General features: G+C 35.4%; 1 protein-coding gene across 4 annotated transcripts in view; it reads left to right on the forward strand.

The window, feature by feature from the left end:
- The window catches only part of Nost (Nostrin), a 231,236-nt gene extending 210,029 nt beyond the window's left edge, over window positions 1–21,207 (forward strand). For 2 of the 4 annotated variants that reach the window (XM_090384071.1, XM_090384072.1), the window contains 5 exons: window positions 8,455–8,543; window positions 14,101–14,229; window positions 16,517–16,643; window positions 18,026–18,142; window positions 20,861–21,205. In XM_090384071.1, the coding sequence (XP_090240197.1) occupies window positions 8,455–8,543; window positions 14,101–14,229; window positions 16,517–16,643; window positions 18,026–18,142; window positions 20,861–20,964 (566 nt within the window). In that variant the 3' untranslated portion in view covers window positions 20,965–21,205. Of the gene's footprint in view, window positions 1–8,454; window positions 8,544–14,100; window positions 14,230–16,516; window positions 16,644–18,025; window positions 18,143–20,860 lie in introns of all 4 variants that reach the window. The other 2 variants (XM_090384073.1, XM_090384070.1) reach the window with 2 other exon arrangements.
- Window positions 21,208–23,479: the final 2,272 nt, after the last annotated feature.

Here is a 23,479-nt window from a genome sequence, read left to right on the forward strand (position 1 = left end):
TCCCAGATATTGACTGGAATTTGGGGGCTGGTCACTCACACACTAGCAAGGCTTTTGTGGATTTATTGGATGATTGTTTTCTATATCAGCATGTTCGGGAGGCAACTAGAGGGAGTAATACTCTTGATTTGATTATCAGTAGTGATTCTTCATGCATTAAGAATCTGCAGGTAAATGAACCACTAGGTGGCAGTGATCACAGTGTGCTGAAGTGGGATTTACTCAAAGAGGTAACTACCATTAGGGGTAAAGGGAAGGGTTATTGCTTTCGTAAAGGCAACTATGATGGACTGAGACAGTACTTAAATTCTATACAGTGGGACCAACTGATGATGTTACCAACAGCAAATTCAAAATGGGAAGCATTCAAAGAATTTATCTTGGAAGCTACTAGGCTTTACATACCAACTAAGAAATATTGTTCAAGGTTTAGGCCTAAATGGATGTCAGATGAACTAATGAGACATATGGCAGAGAAGAAAAATGCATGGGATACATACAAATTAACACGTGACACAGAAGCCTATGATAGATACAAGTTGATCTGTAACCAAGTTACAAAGGAGGTTAGGCAGGCGAAGGCCGATTACGAGAAATCTTTGGCAAGGGATGCAAAGAAAAACAGCATAGAGTTCTTTACTTATGTAAACTCTAGAAGGAAGGGGATGAATCAGATTGGTCCACTTGATATCGATGGGTCAACTGTTGATGATCCTGCTCAAGTAGCTAACAAACTGAATGAATATTTTGCATCGACATTCACACACGAGGAGTTATTCAGCGAGGGGAATGCCAGAGGTGTATTCAACTCTGGCAGTAAGCTAGAGGATCTTGTAATAACTGAGAGCAAAGTGGAGGAGAAATTGTTGAAGGTAAATACAAGAAAGGCACCTGGGGAGGATGGGATCTATCCAGTTATATTAAAGGAGGCAGCAAAGGAAGTAAGCAAACCCTTAGCCATAATTATGAGAGCTTCCTTGGACACAGGGGAAGTACCCATGGACTGGAGATGTGCAAATGTGACCCCAATTCACGAAGGAGGATCAAAGGGCGACACAAATAATTATAGACCTGTTAGTTTAACTTCTGTTCCTGGAAAATTAATGGAGACACTGGTTAAAGAAGCACTGCAGGATCATCTAGACAAGACTTCAGTTATAGCTTGGACACAGCATGGTTTTGTTAAGGGGAAGTCTTGCCTGACCAATTTGATTGGATACTATGATGCAGTCACAAAAGAACTGGATGCAGGGAATAACTTTGATATTATATACTTAGATCTCAGAAAGGCTTTTGATACTGTTGCACATGGAAGACTGCTGCACAAATTGGAGGCAAATTGCTGCTATGGATAAAGGGGTGGTTGAGGGGGAGAAGACAGAGTGGCAATCAATGGACACGGATCATCGTGGACTAATGTTATTAGTGGAGTCCCTCAGGGTTCAGTATTGGGTCCATTATTGTTTTCTGTATTTATCAATGATATTGACGAAGGTATATCAGGTTTAATGTCCAAGTTTGCAGACGATACGAAGGTTGGCAGGGTTGTCAAGGACACTACTAACACTATGCTACTGCAGCAGGATCTGGAAAGGTTGAGCAGATGGGCTTCGAGGTGGCAAATGAAGTTTAACATTGACAAATGTAAAGTACTACATATGGGAAACAGCAATCCCAGAGCAACGTATCAACTCTGTGGTACTACACTGACAGTGGTAGAGAATGAAAGGGACCTGGGGGTGGTTGTGCAGGCAGATATGAAGTTTTCTGAGCAGTGCAGACGGGCTGCAAGAGTAGCTCATGTTGTATTGTCGATGATATATAGGAATTTTTCTAGTAGGGATAAGGAGGTGATTATTCCCTTGTATAAGGCAATGGTCAGGCCACACCTAGAGTACTGTATACAGGTCTGGAGGCCTCATTTCAAGAAGGATGTAGAGATGCTGGAACGAGTACAGAGAAGGGCAACAAGATTAGTGAATGGAACAAAGGGGTGCTCTTACGAAGAAAGGCTTAAGTTTTGCAAATTACAGTGTCTGGAGACTAGGCACCGGCGAGGCGATCTGATAGAGGTGTATAAAGTCTTGAATGGTTTGAGCATGCTCAATGCTGATGGGCTTCTTCCTCTTGCTCAGAATAATCACCTGAGAGGGTATTAATTCAAATTGAGGAAAGGCAGATGTAGGATAAACGTGAGCAAATTTGCCTTTAGCCAGCGGGTGGTTGGTTGGTGGAATAGACTTCCATCCCTTGTCGTGGAAGTTGATAGCCTATATAAGTTTAAGGCTCAGCTGGACAGGTATTTTGAACGAACAGAGGGGTGAAGGGAAGTAATTTTTTTATTTATTTATTATTTTTTTTTATTTATTTATTTATTTTTTTTTTTGGCTGATGCTGCATAAGCTTGCTTTCTTGCATCAAATGCCTCTACTAATGCTAATGCTAATGGATTAAATTATACATCGTATTTAGATTAAATTAGTTTTGAATAAATACTATACTCTACATTATTGTGTAAAGTATAGTATTCAGTGTATGTTTTTTCAGCCTCATTTAACTCAATTACAAATTGCAAAATGCTGTACATGATGAAGTTTAGCATTAGTAGAGGCATGTGATGCAAGAAAGCAAGCTTATGCAGCATCAGCAAAAAAAAAAAAAAAAACAACCCTCCCATTTCACCTCCATTCGTTCCAAATGATTCTCCAGCTCAGTCTTAAATTTATTTCGGCTATTAGCTTCCACAACAAAAGATGGAAGCCTGTTCCACCAATCAACTACTCACTGGCTAAAGGCAAATTTCTGCACAGATATTCTACAACTGTCTTTCCTCAATTTCAGTCTGTGCCCCCCTCAGGTTTTTAATCTGGGCAAGCGGAAGTATCCCATTAGCCTGCTCAAACCATTCAAGGCCTTATACACCTTGATCAGATCACCTCGCAGGTGTCTAGTCTCCAAACACTGTAATCTGCAAAACTTAAGCCTTTCTTCGTAAAAGCAACCCTTTGTTCCATTCACTAATCTTGTTGCCCTTCTCTTTACTCGTTCCAACAGCTCTGCATTCTTCTTAAAATGAGGCCTCCAGACCTGTATACAGTATTCAAGGTGTGGCCTGACCATCGCCTTATACAAGGGGATAATCACCTCCCTGTCCCTGCTAGCAAAATTCCTATATATCATTGACAAGACTCCATGACCTGCCCTGCCAGCCCATCTGCAGTGCTCAGCAAACTTCATATTTGACTGCACAATTACTCCCAGGTCTTTTTCACTTTCCACTTCCCCGAGTGTAGTACCACACAGTTGGTACGTTTCTCTATGGTTATTGCTACCCATATGCAGTACTTTGCATTTGTCAATGTTAAACTTCAGTTGCCACTTCTCAGCCCATTTTTCCAACTATCTAGATCCAGTTGGAGTAGCATACTGTCTTTACTGTCGTTAACAACTCTGCCAACCTTTGTATCATCTGCAAACCTGGACATTAAACCTGATATACCTTCGTCAATATCATGGATAAATATACAAAACAACAATGGGCCCAACACCGAACCCTGGGGAACTCCACTAATATCATTTGTCCACGATGAGCAGTGTCCGTTGATTACCACTCTGTCATCTCCCACTCAACCATCCTTTTATCCATTTTAGCAACTTACCCTTAATGCCATACGACTCCAATTTGTACAGCAGTCTTCCATGTGCAACAGTATCAAAACCTTTCCTGAAATCCAAGTATATGATATCAAAATTATTTTTGGCATTCAATTCCTTTGTGACCACATCATCATATCCAATCAAATTGGTCAGACAAGGACCTCCCTTTAACAAACCCATGCTGTCTTAACTATTATTGCAGTCTTGTCTAGATGATCCTACAATGCTGCTTTAACCAGTGATTCCATTATTTTCCCCGGAAGACAAGTTAAACTAACAAGTCTATAGTTACTTGTCACCTTTTGAACCCCCTTTGTGAATTGGTGATACATTTGTACACCTTCAGTCCATGGGACCTCTCCCTGAGTCCAAGGAAGCTCTCTTAATTATTAAGGGTTTGCTTACTTCCTTTGCTGCCTCCTTTAATATAACTGGATAGATCCCGTCCACCCTAGCAGCCTTCCTTATGTTTAACGTCAACAATATCTCCTCCACTTTGCTCCCAGTTATTGCAAAATCACTTGCTCCCTGTTAGCGTTTAACTTCTGGCACTCCCCTCATTGAATAACTCCTCATGTGTGAATGTAGATGCAAAATACTCATTGTTTATCCTGAGCATGGTCATCAATAGTCAACCCAGTGGTCTAATCAGATTCATCCCTTTCTTTCTAGAGTTTACATAAGTAAAGAACTCTTTGCTGTTTTCCTTTGCCAAAGATTTCTTGTAATCTGCCTTCACTTGCCTAACCTCCTTTGTGACTTTATTATAGACTAGTTTATACCTGCCATAGACCTCTGTGACACCTGATACTTTATATGCATACCATACATTTTTCTTCTCAACCACGAGCCTCATTAATTTATCTGACATCCATTTAGGCCTAAACCTTGAACAGTATTTCTTAGTTGGAATAAAAATCCTAGTAGCCTCCAAAATTAAGTCCCCGAAGGCTTCCCATTTAGAATTCAACGTTGGTAACATCATCTTTAGCCTTAATGGTAGTTACATCTTTAAGTAATTCCCACATCAGTAAATTGTGATTGCTGTTACCCAGTGGTTCCTTTATCTGCAAATTCTTAATGCATGCATTATCACTGCTGATAATCAGATCAAGAGTATTACTCCCTCTGGTTACCTATCGAACATGTTGCTGTAGAAAACAGTCATCCAATAAATCCACAAGTCTTGCTAGTGTGCGAGTGACCAATCTACAAGTTCCAGTCAATATCTGGAAAGTTAAAATCCCCCATTGTAAGACATTCTTATTTACTGGCCCACTCTATGTCTCTGCACAATTGCTCATTATACTCATCAGATTCATTAGGCCTATAACACACACCTACTCATTTTTCCTTTCTCAGTGCTTATTCACACCAAACAGATTCAACTCTGCATTGTTCACCAACATCAATTGGATGCACTTCCATATTTTTTAGTTTCTTAACTAACAGCATAAGCCCTCCTCCCTTCCTGTCCCGTCTGTCCTTCCTCTACGCATTGTACTCCCCAAATTCCAATTCTGCACTGCTTATGTGACACCACATCTGATATCCCAACAATATCTGCCTTTGATGTCCTGACTAGCACTTCAAGCTCATCAAATTTATTAACTATACTCCTAGCAATGGTGTACATGCAAGTATACATGCACCTGTTCTCACTCTTAGTTATCCTAACACAGCCCATATATTTACTTGTTCCACTATGACTCCCAACAGTCCTGGAAATCTCCATTGGAAATCTCCATTACCTTGTTTTCCAGGCTGCTGCTCATTCTAATAGATGCAGTGCAAGAATCATTTTTGCCTCTGCCTATGGCCACTGTTAGCCTTTTAGTCTGTGTATGCCCCAAGCTAGCAGTTTTCCGACCCACCTAACACTGCCTCGATAGCATCAGCAAATATTCTTGCACCCTTTCTATTTAAGTGTACCCCATCCCTGTAGAAGCAGTCTCTCCTGTCAACAAGCACAGACCATGCTGAAAAAAATTCTACACCTTGAGCCTTGCACAATCTCTCCAGGGCTGAATTGATTAACAAGGCTCTCATATACTCCCTCCTATCGTTTGTTGGACGTTATAATCCCAGTGCGTTGTAATATACTGTACATGTATTTTGTATCTACAAGACGGAAGTTAGACTTCCGTACAAAACATTTACATGCATATAAAAAAAAAAAAAACCTATTAAGTATATGAGTCGTGGAGTGCCTGTATATTTAAGGTCTACCTGTTTTTCAAAATTTATTGATATAATATTTTGGCAAAGGACAAACATGATAAAATGGACAATCCATTTGGCAAATTTGGTAGTACAGCCTGGCAGCAATATGTGGAATGCATTGGGAGCCAACTCCATTGGCAGTCATTTGCTAGGCCACTTACTCAAGGATGTTCCAACTGTGTTGCCAAAGTATTTTACTGTCAGCCACTTTGGTCATACATAATGCTTGGAAACTGCATATAAACAAACTGGAGTGCAAGAGTTGTGTATACGGGGTTTCATTTATTTTTAAGATAAATTTCTGGTTTATTTTAAGATAATTAAGATAATATGGGGTTTTATTTATTTTTAAGATAAGTTTTGCTTCAAATAAATTTAGAATGTTTCAATTCAACTTCTAAGTTTCGATGAACAGTCCAAGGGGACATCCCAAATAAACTTTTAATGTCAAATAATGAACAATTGGCAGATACATATGTAGTACTTGTTTCTTCATCATGGAGTGCAACAGTTCTTATGAGGGCCTTTGATTTTTCATATAATACTTGCATCAGTCAATTTAGCTAACATGACGAACCAAATAGTTTTGCTATGAACAGTTTAAGATTTTGTTAGAGAAATTTTCAAAAGTAGGTAGCTAGAAATGAAATTTTTGAAACGAGAAGCCTGAAGTAGGGAAATGAATACCTATTTTAAGGTTACTGAATGAATTCTTTCTTTCCTAAGTATGGGTATCCTCTTTGCTGTGGATTGAATTTTATAGGAATAAATATTATGTGGATGTCACTTCAAATTTTGATCTGCAACCAAGGAGGATAACCCAAATATTTTTAATTTTAAATGATGATTAGAAACAGTTGGAAAATGCATGTGTGTATGCATTTCTCTATTACAGGGTGCAATGGTTGTGTTTGAAGGGCTTTGATTTCCCATTTAATCCTTTTGTCAGTCAATTTCACTAACCTAACCAAACTCAACAGCTTCATTGTTTAAGATTTCGTTAGAAAAATTTCCAAAAATGGACATCTAGAAATTAAATTTTTGAAATGGCATGGATGTTTGGTTTTTAAGATTTCTGCTTAAAAGTAAATTCTGGAAGCAGAATTTGTATGCATGTCCTTTACTCTTGGGTTTGACTGGTCAGTTAAACATGAGGGTGCAGTAGTACATGTTTGAGTTGACCATGGTTTTAGCCTATATGGCTACTGAAGTGGGGTAGCGTTGTTGTTTTTTTTTTTTTTTTGCCATTAGTCAAAATTTGGAAGCTCTGATACGAATGTGATTAGTGCTACTCCTTTTTGAATTAAATGCATTGTAAGTTTATAGAAGTAGAAATTTTATCTTAAAATAAATAAAGCCTGGCATCACGTTTTTTGCATTCCAGTTTGTTAAATGCAATTTCTGAGCATCATGTGCAACCGAAGTAAGACTTATGAAAAAGGTTACACGAATATTACAGTGAGTGTGTCTAGTGTCGATCCAAACAGTTTGCAGTGGCAGCTTGTTCAGATGTTTCCACTGCGTTGTCTGCCTGTCCTTGGCCTTTACCATACAAGTGTAACATTACATTCAGAAAACTTGGTCAAGGTAACCAAATGTTTAGGTTTTAAAAGAAAGCATCATAATTGTGGTATCTCAGTGTTTGAAGGCAAACAGGACCAGATAATTTGAATTATGTGGAATAAATTAAAAAGTATTTTCTTAAATTAAACTCTTTTTAAACCTGACATAGCCCAGTGATCAGGGCATTTGCATTAACTGCAGTTTGAGCCCATGTGACCATCAATTGCTGTAATGTACTTGTATTCTTTATTTTGTAAAATCCTGATCCTATATGGCTTTGCTGATCTCTCTCTCTCTCTCTCTCTCTCTCACACACACACACACACACACACACACACACACACACAAATGATAATTAATCCCTGGCATCTACGTTGTGATAGTTCTTGTTGATTCTTAGGAGAAACGACTTAGACCATGTTTACTGAATGATTTGAATATTGTGCAAGTTGAAAAACCTGGAATAACTCATGTGAGAAAACTTTGCTAACTTCAGCCTCAGTTAGAGATTAGAAATTGTCCAGTTGTCAATGGGACGTGAACCTAAACCCCTTCCAAATAAGTCATGAAACTACTGTACTGTATTTGTAGGTATTTCTCTAAAATGCAAATAGTGTATTAAATATATGTAATTAATGAAATACACATGCAAAGAAAGTACAGAAATGCATAATTTAGAGCCTAATTACTTTAATTCTACAGCAGGTTATACAATTAGTGCTTTCAATTTTTTAAAGCAGTTTAGTTTTCAGGGTTTTTTATTATTATTTTTTTAATATCTGCGTGATCCAGAAAGTCATTGCATGAGTATAACTTCCTTTTTTTTGCTAGGGATAAGCTCAGATTAAGTAGGACTTAAATTATTTGAGAGTAACTTAATTGTTTGGTACAAAAAAAAAATAATTAAGTCATATCAAGTAACAATTTTTTATTTTAAATTGGGAGAATATCTGTAAGAATACTTTCAGAAGTGACATATGAAATCTTTAATGTATTTTTATTGCTTTATAGGAGTAGAAAACTTGGCTCGGGTATTTCAGGAAACCCCAAAATTTGGTGATGCTGAAGCCCAGAATGATGTCAGTGAAAAGCTGCAACATGTGAGCAATTTTATTCATAGAATTGGAATGCTTTTATGATGTAAAAGCCCTTGGGGCATGAAAATGTATCTTAAGAATGGAATTAATTCCATATTTCTCATTGATCACATGTAACTTAAATGTGTAATTAAAAACTATACTAATCTTGCTAAGAAAGTTTCTTGCATTTGGAAGTAGTAAAATCAAATTTAAATTGTTCACTGTTTAAACAAATTATGTAATGAAAATCTTTCTAGTTGCAGACTATCATATCTCATCATGAACGGGGCATTGTGATGGGGCTAACTATACTTACAAGGAGAATGAGTTTTTCCTTTTAATCATGTTTCTTTTCATAATTAAATTACATGAAATAGTGTTTAATCTTATATTTCCAGCTGATAAATTAACATTAAATTTAAATGAATGACAGTTAAATATCAATTTACTGGTTCCAAAAATATATATATATATATAATTTTCTTGCAACTTGCTCTGAATGGCAGCGGTTTATAATAATTAAATTATATAAACATGGCAGGAAGTGAGAGAGAGCGCGCGCGCACACATGACTAAATTACATACTGAGAGACTATTGCCCACAGTTTCTTGGTGATAGTTAATATCCTCACAAAAATAAGATCAATATTAAGCATTAATAGTTAAATGAAATAACTACTAATAGACTAAACATATATTGTTCCCCCTTTCAAACAATTAAAATTAATTGAAATTAAAATTAATTTAATTAAAATTATTTTCAAACATTTCAAATATAATATTAAGTTTGAGAGTGGGGTAGGGAAAGAGCCATCTAATATGGAATTTCTTTAACAGTGGGAGCAGGAAATATTTATTTTTTGCTTATTTTTCAAATGTAGACATATGGGATCTAAGGGACCCCATGTGCTTAGAGGAAGAACAGTCCTTTTCACACCTGTATGGATTAAATTTTCTGAAGAATAGTTATGAACTACAGAATAAATTATTTAGTAATAGATATCTGTAAAGTTAAATTATATCGTCATTTTCAGTAAAGTGTATTAAATTTTTGATTATGAGTAACCCAAAAATTTTTTTTTTTTTTCCCTCTTGATGAAAATTTAAAACTGAAAACTTGTTTTACAACAAAATTGTAAATATTCTTGTCAAAACCAAGAATATTTGTAAACAAGTTAAACATGAATGAAATGAGAGTATACAAATCAGTAAAATAAACTATTTTGCTGTATACAATAATTAAACAGAAGCTGCTAAGTAAAACACAGTAAAAGCAAATAAAATTAGATTTTGTTTACTATCTAAACAATTTATTGAATGATTTGTAGAATTTCTTAAGATACTGATTTAGATTAGATTGACTCAAGTTAATAGCATAACTTAATTTTACGGTACTCACCTTTTGTATAATTCTAATTCTAACGTAATAAATGCCAAATTACCCTATAACCTCTCTCCGGTTTGGAATCTCACGCACATGAGATTCCCACATGTATCAAAGAGTATCACGGGAACATAGTTCTTTAAATACAAGCGTTTCACTTTCTTCTCGCTATCGGCAACTGAAGACTTTAACAACGAAAGCCAATTCATTACGGCTATTGGCCTCCTCGGTTTACAGATATAGTTTCAATCATTTTCAACCTTAAATTCTATGACAACAAAGGACGAAGATGTGAACTTCTATTTCCTTGGGCATATTTTAACTCTGTTTCAAAATTTAAATTTATATATTAACCCCAATTTTAAATTCAAATTAGTATCCATCCCATCTTAAGCATCAACTGCGGATTATACAAAAGGTGAGTACCGTAAAATTAAGCTATGCTATTAACTTGAGCTAAACAATTTATGTAATAAAATTCTAATTAAAAGCACTTATCATACTTCCTTCATAAACAAGGCACACTGTGATGGACCAGAATATCTACAGGGATGACACTGTCAATAGGAACACAGATGCTGAGTTAAACAGGAGTATATTAAAACAAAGAAAAGCTGACCCCCCCCCATAACTAACCATGCATCAGCCACCAAACTTTAGCAGTAATGTTAGATAACGTGCATCATGTGGATGACATCGTTCATATGTTGTGCATAATTTTATTATGGAAAAATTAATGAAGAAAACGTAAATGCAGTTAACCATCTGGGTTATTCAAAAATGTCTTAATGGTTTGCTCCACAACTGACACATGACCAAATACTTCAGAGGAAGGAAATTGTTTCTGAGTTGGAGGTATTGATGTCAAGTAGGTGGGAAGCTTTTTTTAATAGAAAGCTTTTTTTTCATTGGTAATGAAAAGTAGCTACACTATTTTGAGCCAGAAATTAAATGCAAATCCATAGAGTAACCTTGGTACACTGTAGTTCCACGATGCTACTGCACTTTAAAAAAACTAAACCAAGAGTGTTTCCTTCAAAGGAAAAGTGATTGCCATTTTCTGGTACTTGGAAGATATGATTTTGATGCACATTATGGACTAGGGGCAAACCTTAATGTCTGGGGCATATACGGTAGGTCCTTGACTTATGCAGACTTGTAGATACACTGTTGTGCTACTTCTACTTACAACTAGCCACAGCATCCATTAAGCACCACTTTAAATATAATACATTGTGTTAGTGCCTGCTAATGTGAATTGATAGTGGCATCAGTACTTTATTTTCACCTTAACCACTTAAGTGTAAGTTGTATCTTGTGAGCTTTTACTTGTAAACAAAATAAATATAAACCCTAAATATGTCTGCAAAAAGAAAAAATGGTGAGAATAGTAATGATAGTGATAAGAAGAGGTGCATTATAACTATGGAGACTAAAGTCGAAATCATTGAACAACGTGAAAACGGCAAGAAATTTGTGAGATTGCATATGTTTACGAAATGAATGAATCGACTATTAGAAGCATTATAGAAGATAAAGTTTGGATTATGTAGCACGTAAAAAGTTCTGTGCCAATGCAATCTATGATCATATCCAAAAGAAGAGGCTTATTAATAGAAGAAATGGAAAAATTGTTGATTTCGATAGAAGACATGAAACAAAGAATGCCGATAAGTCTTATGCTCATACAAGAAAAAGCCTAGTCTTTTTGAAGAACTAAAGTGTAAACGTGCTAGTGAAACATTCATTGAAACCCACGGATGGTTTCAAAGATTTAAGGCTGTGCTAAACTACAGAACATCAAAGTTACAGGTGAGGCTGTTGGTGCAGATATAGTAGCAGCTACGGAGTTCCCCAAGACTGGCAGAAATCATCAAAAATGAGGATTACCTACCACAGCAGGTCTTCAATGTAGACGAGACTGGTTTATATTGGAAAAAAATGCCAGATCGTTCTTACATATTGCAAGATGGAAAATACTATGCAAGGATTTAAAGTATCAAAGGACAGATTAACCTTTCTTATTGGTGGAAATGCTGCTGGAGGTTGCAAACCACTGTTAGTTTGCCATAGTGAAAATCCAAGGGCCTTCAAAAACATTTCAAAGACATTGCTACCTGTTGTGTGGAAGTCCAATTGAAAAGCATGGGTGACACAAATTTTTCAGGACTGGTTTCCCCATCATTTTGTGCAAGAAGTTAAAAATATTGCCAAGAAAACAACCTACCATTTAAGATATTACTGCTAGTTGATAATGCACCTGGTCACCCAACAACTGTGTGACTATCACGAAAACATAAGTTATATTTTTGCCTGCAAATACAACCGCCCTCATTCAACTCATGGATCAAGGTCTAATACAAACAACATTTAGACAGGCAGTGTAAGGGCCACTGAAGGACAGAATGCCAGATCATTGAAGCAGTTCTGGAAAGAACTCAACATTTACAAAACTGTTAAAAACATTGATACTGCCTGGAGTGAAATTACAGTATCAATCATGAATGCCATCTGGAAGAAACTTGCTCAACCCCAGTTTGTTCAAGATGCTTTGAGAGGTGAAGAAAATGAATATGTAATTAGAGAGCTTGTGGAAATGACCAGAACATTGGAATTAAATTGAGGAAAATGGCTTTATTGTGAATTGTTGCAAAGTCATAGAAAGGAATTAAGCAATGAAGATTAAATGGAGCTTGATGACCATAAAATTGAAGATGAGGTTTTGGAGGATGTGCAAGAAGTTGAACCATCAAAACAGTTTGATACTAAGGAAATGGCAAAATGCTTTAAAATGATCGATGAAGGACTAGCTGGCTTAAAAGTTCAGGATCCAGACACCAAATGGTTTGAAAAAGTGATTGGAGTGGTGCATGTAGCAATTGAATGCTACAAACTGATTTACGATGAGAAAAAAAATGAGCTACAGTGCAGACCACATTGGACAAGTACTCCATCAAAATCTCCAGCCTTAGAACATATTAAACAGTTAATATAGAATGGGTATTTTCAGCTAAATTAGATATTTATGTACTCGATAGGATATTGAATAGTTTTATTTCCACAAAGTTTTCATAAATAGAAGTTGATTTGCGTAAATTTTCCTTTCAAATGAATATACAATTAAAAATAGATCGTATTTAAGTGCTATTCAACTTACGCAGTTTTTCAACTTGTACGGAAATTGCTAGAATGAATTACCAATTAATCGTGTTGGTTGAGAACTTTACTGTATTATCAACTTTAATAAATTTATGTGCCATTTAAGAGGGCTGAACCAGAAAAAGACATGGAAGATATTCTTCTCTTGCATGGTAGTACAAAACTGCATATCAGCTTGTCAATAAAGGAAGCAATCACAAAACTGTTGAATTGCATTATTATTAGCAACATTAAGCATTAGCAAGGGCACGTGTTGGAAGAAAGCAAGCTTATATAGCATCAGCCAAAAAGAAATAAAATAAAAATAATACACCACATGGTGCAAGGAAGCCTGAAGCTTATGCTGCACCAGCAAAAAAAAAAAAAAAAAAAAAATTCCCGAGTTACCCTGAGAGAGAGAGAGAGAGAGAGAGAGAGAGAGAGAGAGAGAGAGAGAGAGAGAGAGAGAGAGAGAGAATCACCAAGAAAGAGAAGAATGATAATATCCAGCTCAGGATCCTGGGTGTGCCAAGTCCATACTCACCAGATGTGAGCCCCTGGGGTAAACTTGCTCCATACAGCCTGGATCTCAACTCCATCAAATTCCCATTTTTTTTTTTTTTTTTTTTTTTGGTCCATTGAAGAGTGATGAAGCAGGTACATCCCTAACTTTCTGACATTCATTGGCAAAAAGTTAGAAATGATTTTTTTGCTGAAGTAAAAAAGCAACTCTGAATCTGAAGAGCATTTCTACTGATAAGGAATACTATCCTTTGTGGGGCATGAAGCTGTAAAAAAATATGTAAACAAGATGTGTAAAAACTTTCAATAGTTTTAAATTTTTGCTAAGAAAAAAATTAAAGCAAAACTTTGATTCTTATAATTTGAATCAAATTATTTTTGAAGTGCAAAGTGGAATGAATATTATTGGTAATTAATGACTTTGATATTGTTCTACAACTTCCTTTTTTATAAATACATTTGGCGTACCTTTTGGTTTTTATAGAGACACTTCAGTATAATTTTTTGTGTACATTTTTGATGATTTTTTTCTAGATGCGTGCCATGTTGACATACTTAGAAGCAACTCGTTTTAAACTTCAGTGTGCAATGTCTGAACTTGATGGTTGTGTAAAGCCAACTCACCCCTTGAATAGTCATTTGGAACATCATAAAGATAAGCAGGTACATATACCATTTCTACAAGTGGGATAGTGGAATTAGTTAAATTCTGTTAGTTTATGCATTTTTCTTTAACTAATTACAGAACTTATCTTTTTCTATTGAATAACTTATATTTTTCTCTTTAGTGTATAATATATACACCAATGAGCCAAAACATTATGACCGGCGAGTCATTATGAAAATTGAAGCAACTGCAGGTGAACTACGGTGCATGCACGGGTCAAGACATGGTATAAAAAACACCTGATACTGAGCTCCATTAATCAGTGTTACTTTTTTTTCTTCAGATGGGAAAGGCAGCAGACTTAAGTGAGTTTAACAAAGGCCAAATTGTAATGGCCAGACAACTGGGTCAGAGCATATCCAAAATGGCACGGCTGGTGGGGTGCTCACGGTCAGCTGTGTTTAGTACCTACCAAAAGTGGTCCGAGGAGGGGGGAACCCACGAACCGCCGGTGAGGTGTTGGACGACCACCGCTCATCTATGCTCGTGGTGAGCAAAGGCTTTCCCAGATGGTACGTGGCAACAGAAGGGCGACTGTGGCACAACTAGCTGGTAATTAGAATGCTAGTGACAGGAGTAATGTGTCTACACACAGTACATCAAACCCTGCTGAAAATGGGGCTGCGTACCTGCAGGCCACCCAGAGTGCCCATGCTAACCACGGTTCACCGGCGACAGTGCCTACAATGGGCATGTGAGCATGGAAACTGGACCTTGAATGATTGGAAGAAGGTTGTCTGGTTCGATGAATCAGGTTTCCTGTTGTACCATGTGTATGGCCAGGTACATGGTACGAAAACAAGGCGGTGTCATGCTTTGGGCGATGTTCTGCTGGGATATCCTGGATCCAGTCGTCCATTTGCCGGCCACTTTGACGTCTACCACCTATCTAAACATCATTGCTGACCAGGTACACCCTTTCACGGCAACAGTCTTCCCTTCTGGCGGTGCCATCTTTCAGCAAGATAATGCGCCATGCCACACTGCCAGGATTGTTCAAGACTGGTTCGTGGAACATGAGGAAGACTTCCAGGTATTGCCCTGGCCTCCAAATTCCTCAGACATCAATCGCATTGAGCATCTGTGGTTTGTGTTTGAACAGCTGATCTGTGGCATCTCAACCATGGACCTTACAGGATTTAAAGGATCTGCTAGTTATGTGTTGGTACCAGATACCACAAGACACATTTAGAAATCTTGTAGCATCTATACCTCGCCGGGTACGAGCTATTTTGGCTGCACGTGGAGGATCAGCATCATATTAAGTAAGTGATTATAATGTTTAGCTCATCGGTGTAAATGTATAATATAGATTCTGCTATTTTTTAAAATTTTTTTTTTCAACTATAGAAAAAACTTTCTTTGCTTACATATTGCTTCTATAATATATTGTATTTTACCTTATTTCATATATTATGTTAGCTGAGAGAAATTCTTTCTACATCTTCTCTTTCCAGGTTAGGCATATTTTGTCAGGCCCATTTAATTGAATTAAAAATATTTTAATTCAATTAAATTTCTCCCTTCCCACATAAGCACTGCAGCTGATTTACATTATTTCAGCTTTATGCTGAATACATTCAAATATAGTACTGCTTATACAGGTTTTGCTTTTAATTTTGCTGTAGAACTTGAAAATTCATTAATGAAATACTGAAATTGACTCTTCACATGCCTGTTTTTTATTCCTTAAAATCTTGGGAATAATATCACCTATTACGGTATCATGTTTGATTTCCCCTACCACATTCCAAAGAAAAATAAGACCAGTCATCTCCCTCTCTTTTTTGGCATGCCACAAATGTTAAGGACCATTTCTCCTAATGTTGAAGCTCCCACTCCATCAAATTCCTTCTCATACTTATGACAATTTACACTAGCTTTTTACACAGTGTTCTGCTGGGATACCCCGGATCCAGTCATCCATGTGCCTTTTTACACTAGCCCACACTGAAAAAATAATGTAGTTAAAACAGTTCGTTTTAACCTGCAGTATTTTTCCAGTGTGGGCTAGTGTTTATTTGGTTTTTAACTTATTCTATCAATTTTGTTTTAAATTTTAGAAGCTATAGTTTTTTGTACTAGGAGAAAAATTTTATTTAAAGTAAAACCAGAATGAGTTTTTTTTTAAATAATTAGATAAGACTGTAAATTAATTCACTGTCAGAAATATATTTTGGCAATTCAGTACACATTATTTATAAATACGGAGAAATTTTGTTGTTATAACAAGTGTAGTCCACTAAAGTTATGCTAATTCCCAAAGTTTTATTTTTTCCTCAGGGCATTACACAAACTGTTCTTAAAGTTCCACAGTGGGTAAGAATGGAGAGGAGGTTTTCAGAAAGCAGTGGTTCAGGTGGCAGTGATATACCAGACAGTGATAGTCTTCATACCTCTCAGGATCACAGTAAGTTATATCTTGTTGACTATTTCTCAGGACTATTACAACTTAACATTTTATTTGAAATAAAATGTTAAGCTGTAAGTCAATATATAAATTAAATTATTCATTTAATAGGGATGAATTTTGTTCTTTAGAAAGCCAGCTGGAAGTTAGCAACTTCAAGATATGAGAACAAGTTGAAATGTCTCAAGGAAATTTTATGGAACATTATTTTGCATTTAGAGTCAAACACTTTTTTCCCCTCCCATATCTGTATCATGAAACGGTAACTTATCTACTAATTGTGGTAACCTACATCAGAATCCACTGTTCAAATATCTAAGATTGCAAACATATAACATAATTAGGATGTGACTTGAATTTAGAATCTGCTTTCAGTTCCATTCTTAGTATATTGGTTGGAAAGCACTTGCTCTGCATTTGAAGAAAACAATTTAAAATGATAATTTACCAAATAAGATCACTCACAAAATCCAAATTCTTTTGATTTGGAACATTCTGCCAATTATCCAAAGAAATTGTCGTAAAATTAAATAATTTTCTTCAATGTGGAGTTGAGTGCTTTCTTATACAACATCACCTTAACTTGTATAGTGACCTTTTAATGGCATATTTGCTGGAATGCTGAATCAGGACCTGCCTATATGCATCTCTGTGTAGCTGACAATTGCCTGTTATTGTAAGTTAGTCAAAACTTTTACCAGAAGCTAATGGAATGTTGACTTAGAACTTGTTTTGAGTCTGCACATATAAATAAAAAAAATTTTTTTTTTTTTGATTTCATCAAAACTTGCCACATGGCTCACTGTTCTTTCCAGTAGGCTTTGTTACAGAGGATGTCTTCCAAAATTGACAACTGCCTACGTTGAAGTACTTGGAGAAATTATTAAGTGATGGCCCACATAACAGTGCAAAAAACAGGCAGCAGATTAACCTATTTTATTAACTCGTTAACAGTTGTGGTAACGTAAACCAATATGCTTTATGTATAGGTAGACTTTGAGTTCTGCTAAATTTATATCCAGAACTGTTTTATTGAAATGAGCTTTCATTAGCTGACTGGGCTAGCCAGGTGGGAAAATGCCTGCCTGGCAACCCAAAGGTCGCGGGTTCAAATCCCGCCTCTGGCTTGGATCAGAGTAAAATGCAAAAACTTTGGGAGGTGCATTATGGCCACAGAAGCCAATGCGCCAATAACTAACAGAAAAAAAAAAAAAAAAGCTTTCATTCAAATAGGATATTACTGTATATTGATATTTATTTATTATTGGGATTGGTATATTTACGAATTTCTACTTTAATCAGGTATGTTGTTATCTGCATAGTTTACCTATTGTATACTTCAGTAATTTTCCTTCATGATTTAATACAATTTTTTTTTTCAGATGATACAGACTCTCTCTATGCCAACCTTCCTCCTTTAAATCACCAGTCACAACTACAGTGTAGAGCTCTTTATAATTATGAGGCACAGTTAGATGATGAACTTTCTTTTGTTCTTGGTAAGTGAAAGATATTTATTATAAACATAACTAGAACTAATATAGTAGGTTTTTTTTTTTAAAACTGTATGCCCAAACATGTTCATATAAGGCAACACCAACTTGTTTGCATTCTTTGTCATTATTACTGTTAAATAAATCAAAAGAACTAATGCTTGAAATTAACTTAAAATAATGCAGTTTCTCACTTTAGTTGCTTTAGTAAAAACACACTTACGGACATTTATATTGCATGAATAGTTAAGTGTTGTACATGAATAATGTTTTAAAAGTGTGTGTGGGGGGGTTACTTTGCTTAAAGTTATATTAGATAAGTCATTTTTGCTATGTAACTATTATTGGTTATTAAATATACGATGATACAAAAGGGGAATGCCTTGATGTAAAGGTTTTAACAGTATGTGGAAAACAATTTTTAAATTTGGTAATTACATGTGATGAGAACATAACATTGGCTTTACAATAATCATTAATATCAGAGACTTCGTTATATCTTTTGGTACATATTGTATTTTCTCTTGTAATATGAATTGTTTCTATGAAGATAAAGGATTTAAGCTGGAATGGAATTGATATGAGATTTTCTTGCAAAAAATATGATTTAGATGGGAGGAAATTCCTTCATCTTCATTATTTTTTGCAAGTCAAGGATCACTTTCTCTGTATTTGTCTTAGGAAAAACATTGTCTAATATGTTAAGACATTGAACTTAGCTGTGCATTCATTTGTTTTAACTGTTGTTCCCAAAGGAAAGTTCTTGATTCCTGCCAAATTACAGACAGACTTGCAGTGCCTTCTACACAGGTGTGTCTGTACAAATCTGTAGTTGTGTATGTGGCCAAGGCCTATTTCAGGGGAGAAAAATTCCCAAAATAGCTAATTTAAAGTGCTTCATATCTCCATTTTAACTTAACCTTGTGTGGATGATAATAGCCATCCACGCAACCAATCTCGTTATGATTCCAGTTTTGATTCTAAAGTATGGCTTTCTTTATCCATTGTGTCAACATGATACTGGTCTCGTTATTTCAGAATTAGTTTCAATTCCAGAGTCCGTCGTTCCTGTTTGCTACACAATCACAGTTATTTCATTTATATGTAAATAATGTTGCCATGGCCATGTAGCATTGTAGAGGAATTATGTATATGAATTTTAGTGCTGGGTTGAAACTTGAACTGTTAGTGGGATTAATTAATGTAGAGATTATGAAATGGATACATTGGCTTGGCTTGAGTTATTGGGATAGAGGAGAACTGGGAGACTTAGCTACCCTAGGTCTGAACATTGAGTAGGAGCCTAGGCCATAGCCACAAGTCACAGAAAAGAAAAATTGGAGGGGCTCAGTGAGGGCTGTTTGTCCTAGGGCCATGTTGATTTTGACACCCTTGAAACTAAATAATTCAGATGGAGACAACACTGTTGAAGTTGACAGTACTGACCATGATTTTGTTATACCCAGACAACATTCAAAAATGGTTTTAGTGAATTTTCTCCAACTGAAAGACCATAAATGATATTTCTAAACATGGTCTACAATAATGACAGTATTTCATAATATAGAACTTAAAATAAAATTTGCACCTTTTTGTTTCTTGTTTGACTTAAGTACCATTTCTATAATTTTACTGTAATGAAATGCAGTGCAGTTATTATTTTGGAGAATAGGGGAAATCTGAGCACTTCAACCTATGTAGAGTGAAATCTGTCTTTAATTTCTACAAGGATTACAGATAATTGTCAGACGTTTTCGTGATTCTTGTATTACTTCAGTGATTGGATTATTATCGTTAGGTATTATTCCTTGAGTGGCATGGGGTGTATAGATAAACTGTTGTTTGAAGGTAATAAAGCACTCAACCCTATATTGGTTTAATTATTTCTGAATTGGAAATGACTCCATTGCCGTCTTTATTATTGTGCGTGTGGTTAAGTGTAATAAAGACAGCAATTTATTCACTGAAGTGGTATAGATAGTACCATGAAATGTCTAGGCATCACCTTGTATTCCTTTAAGAAATTAAAGATAGATTTCACTTTACCTTTGCACTATGCCATTAAAATAATAACTTAGTTACTATTTTTAAAGAGCCATTTCTTTATGGCTATAGGCATTAGCTGGAAACTAAACCTTTTATTCATTGTTCAATATCAGTGAAATAATAAAATAATTTCTATCAATATTGTATACAAAGCAATCCGATTATTTAGTTCCAAAAACTTAAAAGCTGCATATCACATCTCTGAATAGATTACCAAAAACACCTATTATGAGATAATTAAGAAATTTACACCCACAAAAATGAATTTAAAATGGACGACCATTGTCATCCATGTGACTAATTGTCACACAACCACTGTAGGAAAGCCACCACCATAATGAAACCAAATGTGAGGTGTATTAAAATAAAGGTTATTTTTTTAAAATGTAAATGAACAAAATATTTCTACTCTTCTAGTATACATATTTAGTCATTTTATTTATTATTCATTTTAAAGTCAATATGTAAGTAAAATAAACTGGAAATTGCTATTTCTGTATATTAAGGAAAGTTCAACAGCATTTATTTAAATAGATGATTCTTTTGAAACAGTTCAGGAATAAACATTTCTCATAATGAGGCCTCCAATTTTTAGTAAGTGTAGCAGATTCTGACTACTGATTTCAAAATTAATTTGTGCATTCTCCTTATAGTGTTTTTTATTTTTTCCCTCTTTAGGAGATGTAATTACTATTTATAAGAAGTCAGATGATGGATGGTGGGAAGGCGAATTAAATGGCAAAATAGGAATGTTTCCATCCACATATGTGGAACAGTTTTAGTATCCACTCTACATTTCTTTTGTGAGAACCCTTGGATACCAGATGTTGACAGTTTTGGCTAGTCAGAGAACCTACAGCTTTAGGGGAAAAAAGCTGTTAAAGAATAACTTTTAAAAAGGTTGTTGTAAATACAGTATTATATATATGCATGTTTTAAAGCCATAACGGAATATACTAAAGACTAACTGCTATGCAGTCTGTATGTGAAGTGTTAATTTATATCAAATACTGAAAAGATGACTATTGTACAAATGTAATATATGTTGTCTAGGTAAAAAAAAAAGAGAAAGAAAGAAGACAATTGTTTGTATACTTTCATATTTTATAACTAAGCCAGTTATTGTGCCTTGTAAAATAATCCCCGGGGTTATGTTAATAAATTAGATCAGACTACAAACAAAAAAAAAAGTACCCGAATAGGAACTGCAATGTGCAATATTTTTTTGTATATAAAATTTTTAGCAATTTTATTGACCATTTTTTAAAAAAAGGAAAAAAAAATTATTTAGCAAATTAATGAAGGTCACATTCTGAAGTATTCCTTTTTCAAATTCACACAAAAGATAGTCTTTTTTTTTTTTTTCCATACCAAAACTGTTTAATAAAGGATTATAAAATTGTCATGGGAGTGAGTCTTTTCTTTTAGTTATAATTTTTTCCCTCCTCAACTTAATTGTTCTCTATTTTTTTTTTTTCTATATTTTGTCGTGGTTTGCAGATGTAATCAGTGATTTAAAAAAAAAAAAAAAAATTCAGTGGTCATTAAAAATAGTCAAATGTGAAATCAAATTAATTCTCAACAAAACTATAAAGAAATAATAAAATACTATAATTTGTGTGTGTGCGCACGTACACACACACACACACACACTAACATTACAATTTTGTCCTAAGTCCTTAAGACAAGTTCCAACCAAAACTTGGACTCCAAAGGGGAAATTTTAACAGAGGAGAACACAATTAAAGGAAGGTGGAAAGAATATAGTGAGAAACTCTTCAGAGCACCTGCTGACACTAATGATCTGCCATCCTCCTCTCAAGAGTGTATATCATGAACCAGTTCCACTGAAGGAAGAAGTCGAGAAACCCATCAGAGAACTGATGTGTGGCAAGTCACCTGGAACTGATGAAATCCCAGCGGAATTGATTAAAGCTATGGGTGTGAAGGGCACAGAGTTTTATCATAAAATGATTGTAAAAATTTGGGAAACAGGACGGTGGCCATCAGATTGGAAGAAATCAATTTTCATTCCCTTACCAAAAAAAAAAAAAAAAATCTGAAAATTTGCTCAAATTACAGGGCTATCAGCCTAATTTCTCACACTAGCATGATTCTTCTTAAAATCATATTAAACAGAATCTCAAGAAAACTTGAAGAAATGCCAGAATAGCAAGCAGGTTTCAGAAGGGGCAGAGGAACAAAAGATCAGATTGGTTCTACGACTGATTATTGAAAAATGCAACGAATTCAATGTTCCAGTCATTTTGTGTTTTATAGATTATGGAAAAGCATTTGATTGTGTTCAACATGAGAAACTATGGGAAATGATGACTAATATGGGTTTCCCAATCCACATAATTCAGCTGATTAAGCTACTGTACCAGGAACAGGAAGGAACTGTGAGAACCAACGTGGGAAACACTGACTTTTTACAATAGGTAACTGTGTCAGGCAGTACTGTATCTTGTCACCTCACCTTTTTAATCTTTGGTGTCAGGCAGGGCTGTATCTTTTCACCTCACCTTTTTAATCTTTATGCTGAAGATATGAGTGAAGCTTTGGAAGATTTAGACTGGCATCAAAGTTGAAGAAGTGAAGATAAACCAACTTCGTTATGCAGATGATACTGTGCTTATTTGCAATTCTAAGGATCATCTTAAAGAAACTGAGGAGAGTATGTGAAGCAAGTAAGAAAAAAAGGATTGTTTCTGAATGTGTGTAAAACTAAAATTATGGTGATTGGTGATAATCTCGGTTCCAGTAAAGTGAATGTTAATGGGCAAGATACTGAAGTTGATGAATTTGATTACTTAGGGTCAAGAATAAATAAAAATAGACTGCTCAAATGATGTAAAGAGACAACAAGCAATTGCTAAAACATTGGTCACTGATCTGACAAAATTATGGAGAGATCAAGATCTGCCCCTCAAGACGAAACAGAGAATTACTGATTCGCTAATTTTTCTAGTTGCCACTTATGGATGTGAAGGATGGAATCTGAAAAGAGTTGACAGGAAGAAAACTGAGGCATTGGAAATGTGGTGTTACAGGAGAATACTGTGTATTCTTACTTGGATCAAAGAAGAAATGAGTGGGTATTGAATAAAATTGGCAGGCCTAAAATTCTTCTTCATAGCATCAACAGCAGAAAACTCAAGTTTTTTGGTCATGTCGTAAGAAGGGAAAACTTTGAAGAATATAATGGAAGGAAAAATCGAGGGGAAGAGGTGCAGAGGAAGAACTGCAACTAGGTGGAAGGATGGGATCAGCAAACTTCTGGGCATGACACTTTGT

This window comes from Mastigoproctus giganteus, chromosome 10 (genome assembly GCF_048544385.1).
Source record: "Mastigoproctus giganteus isolate SK-2022 chromosome 10, ASM4854438v1, whole genome shotgun sequence".
NCBI lineage: Eukaryota > Metazoa > Arthropoda > Arachnida > Uropygi > Thelyphonidae > Mastigoproctus > Mastigoproctus giganteus.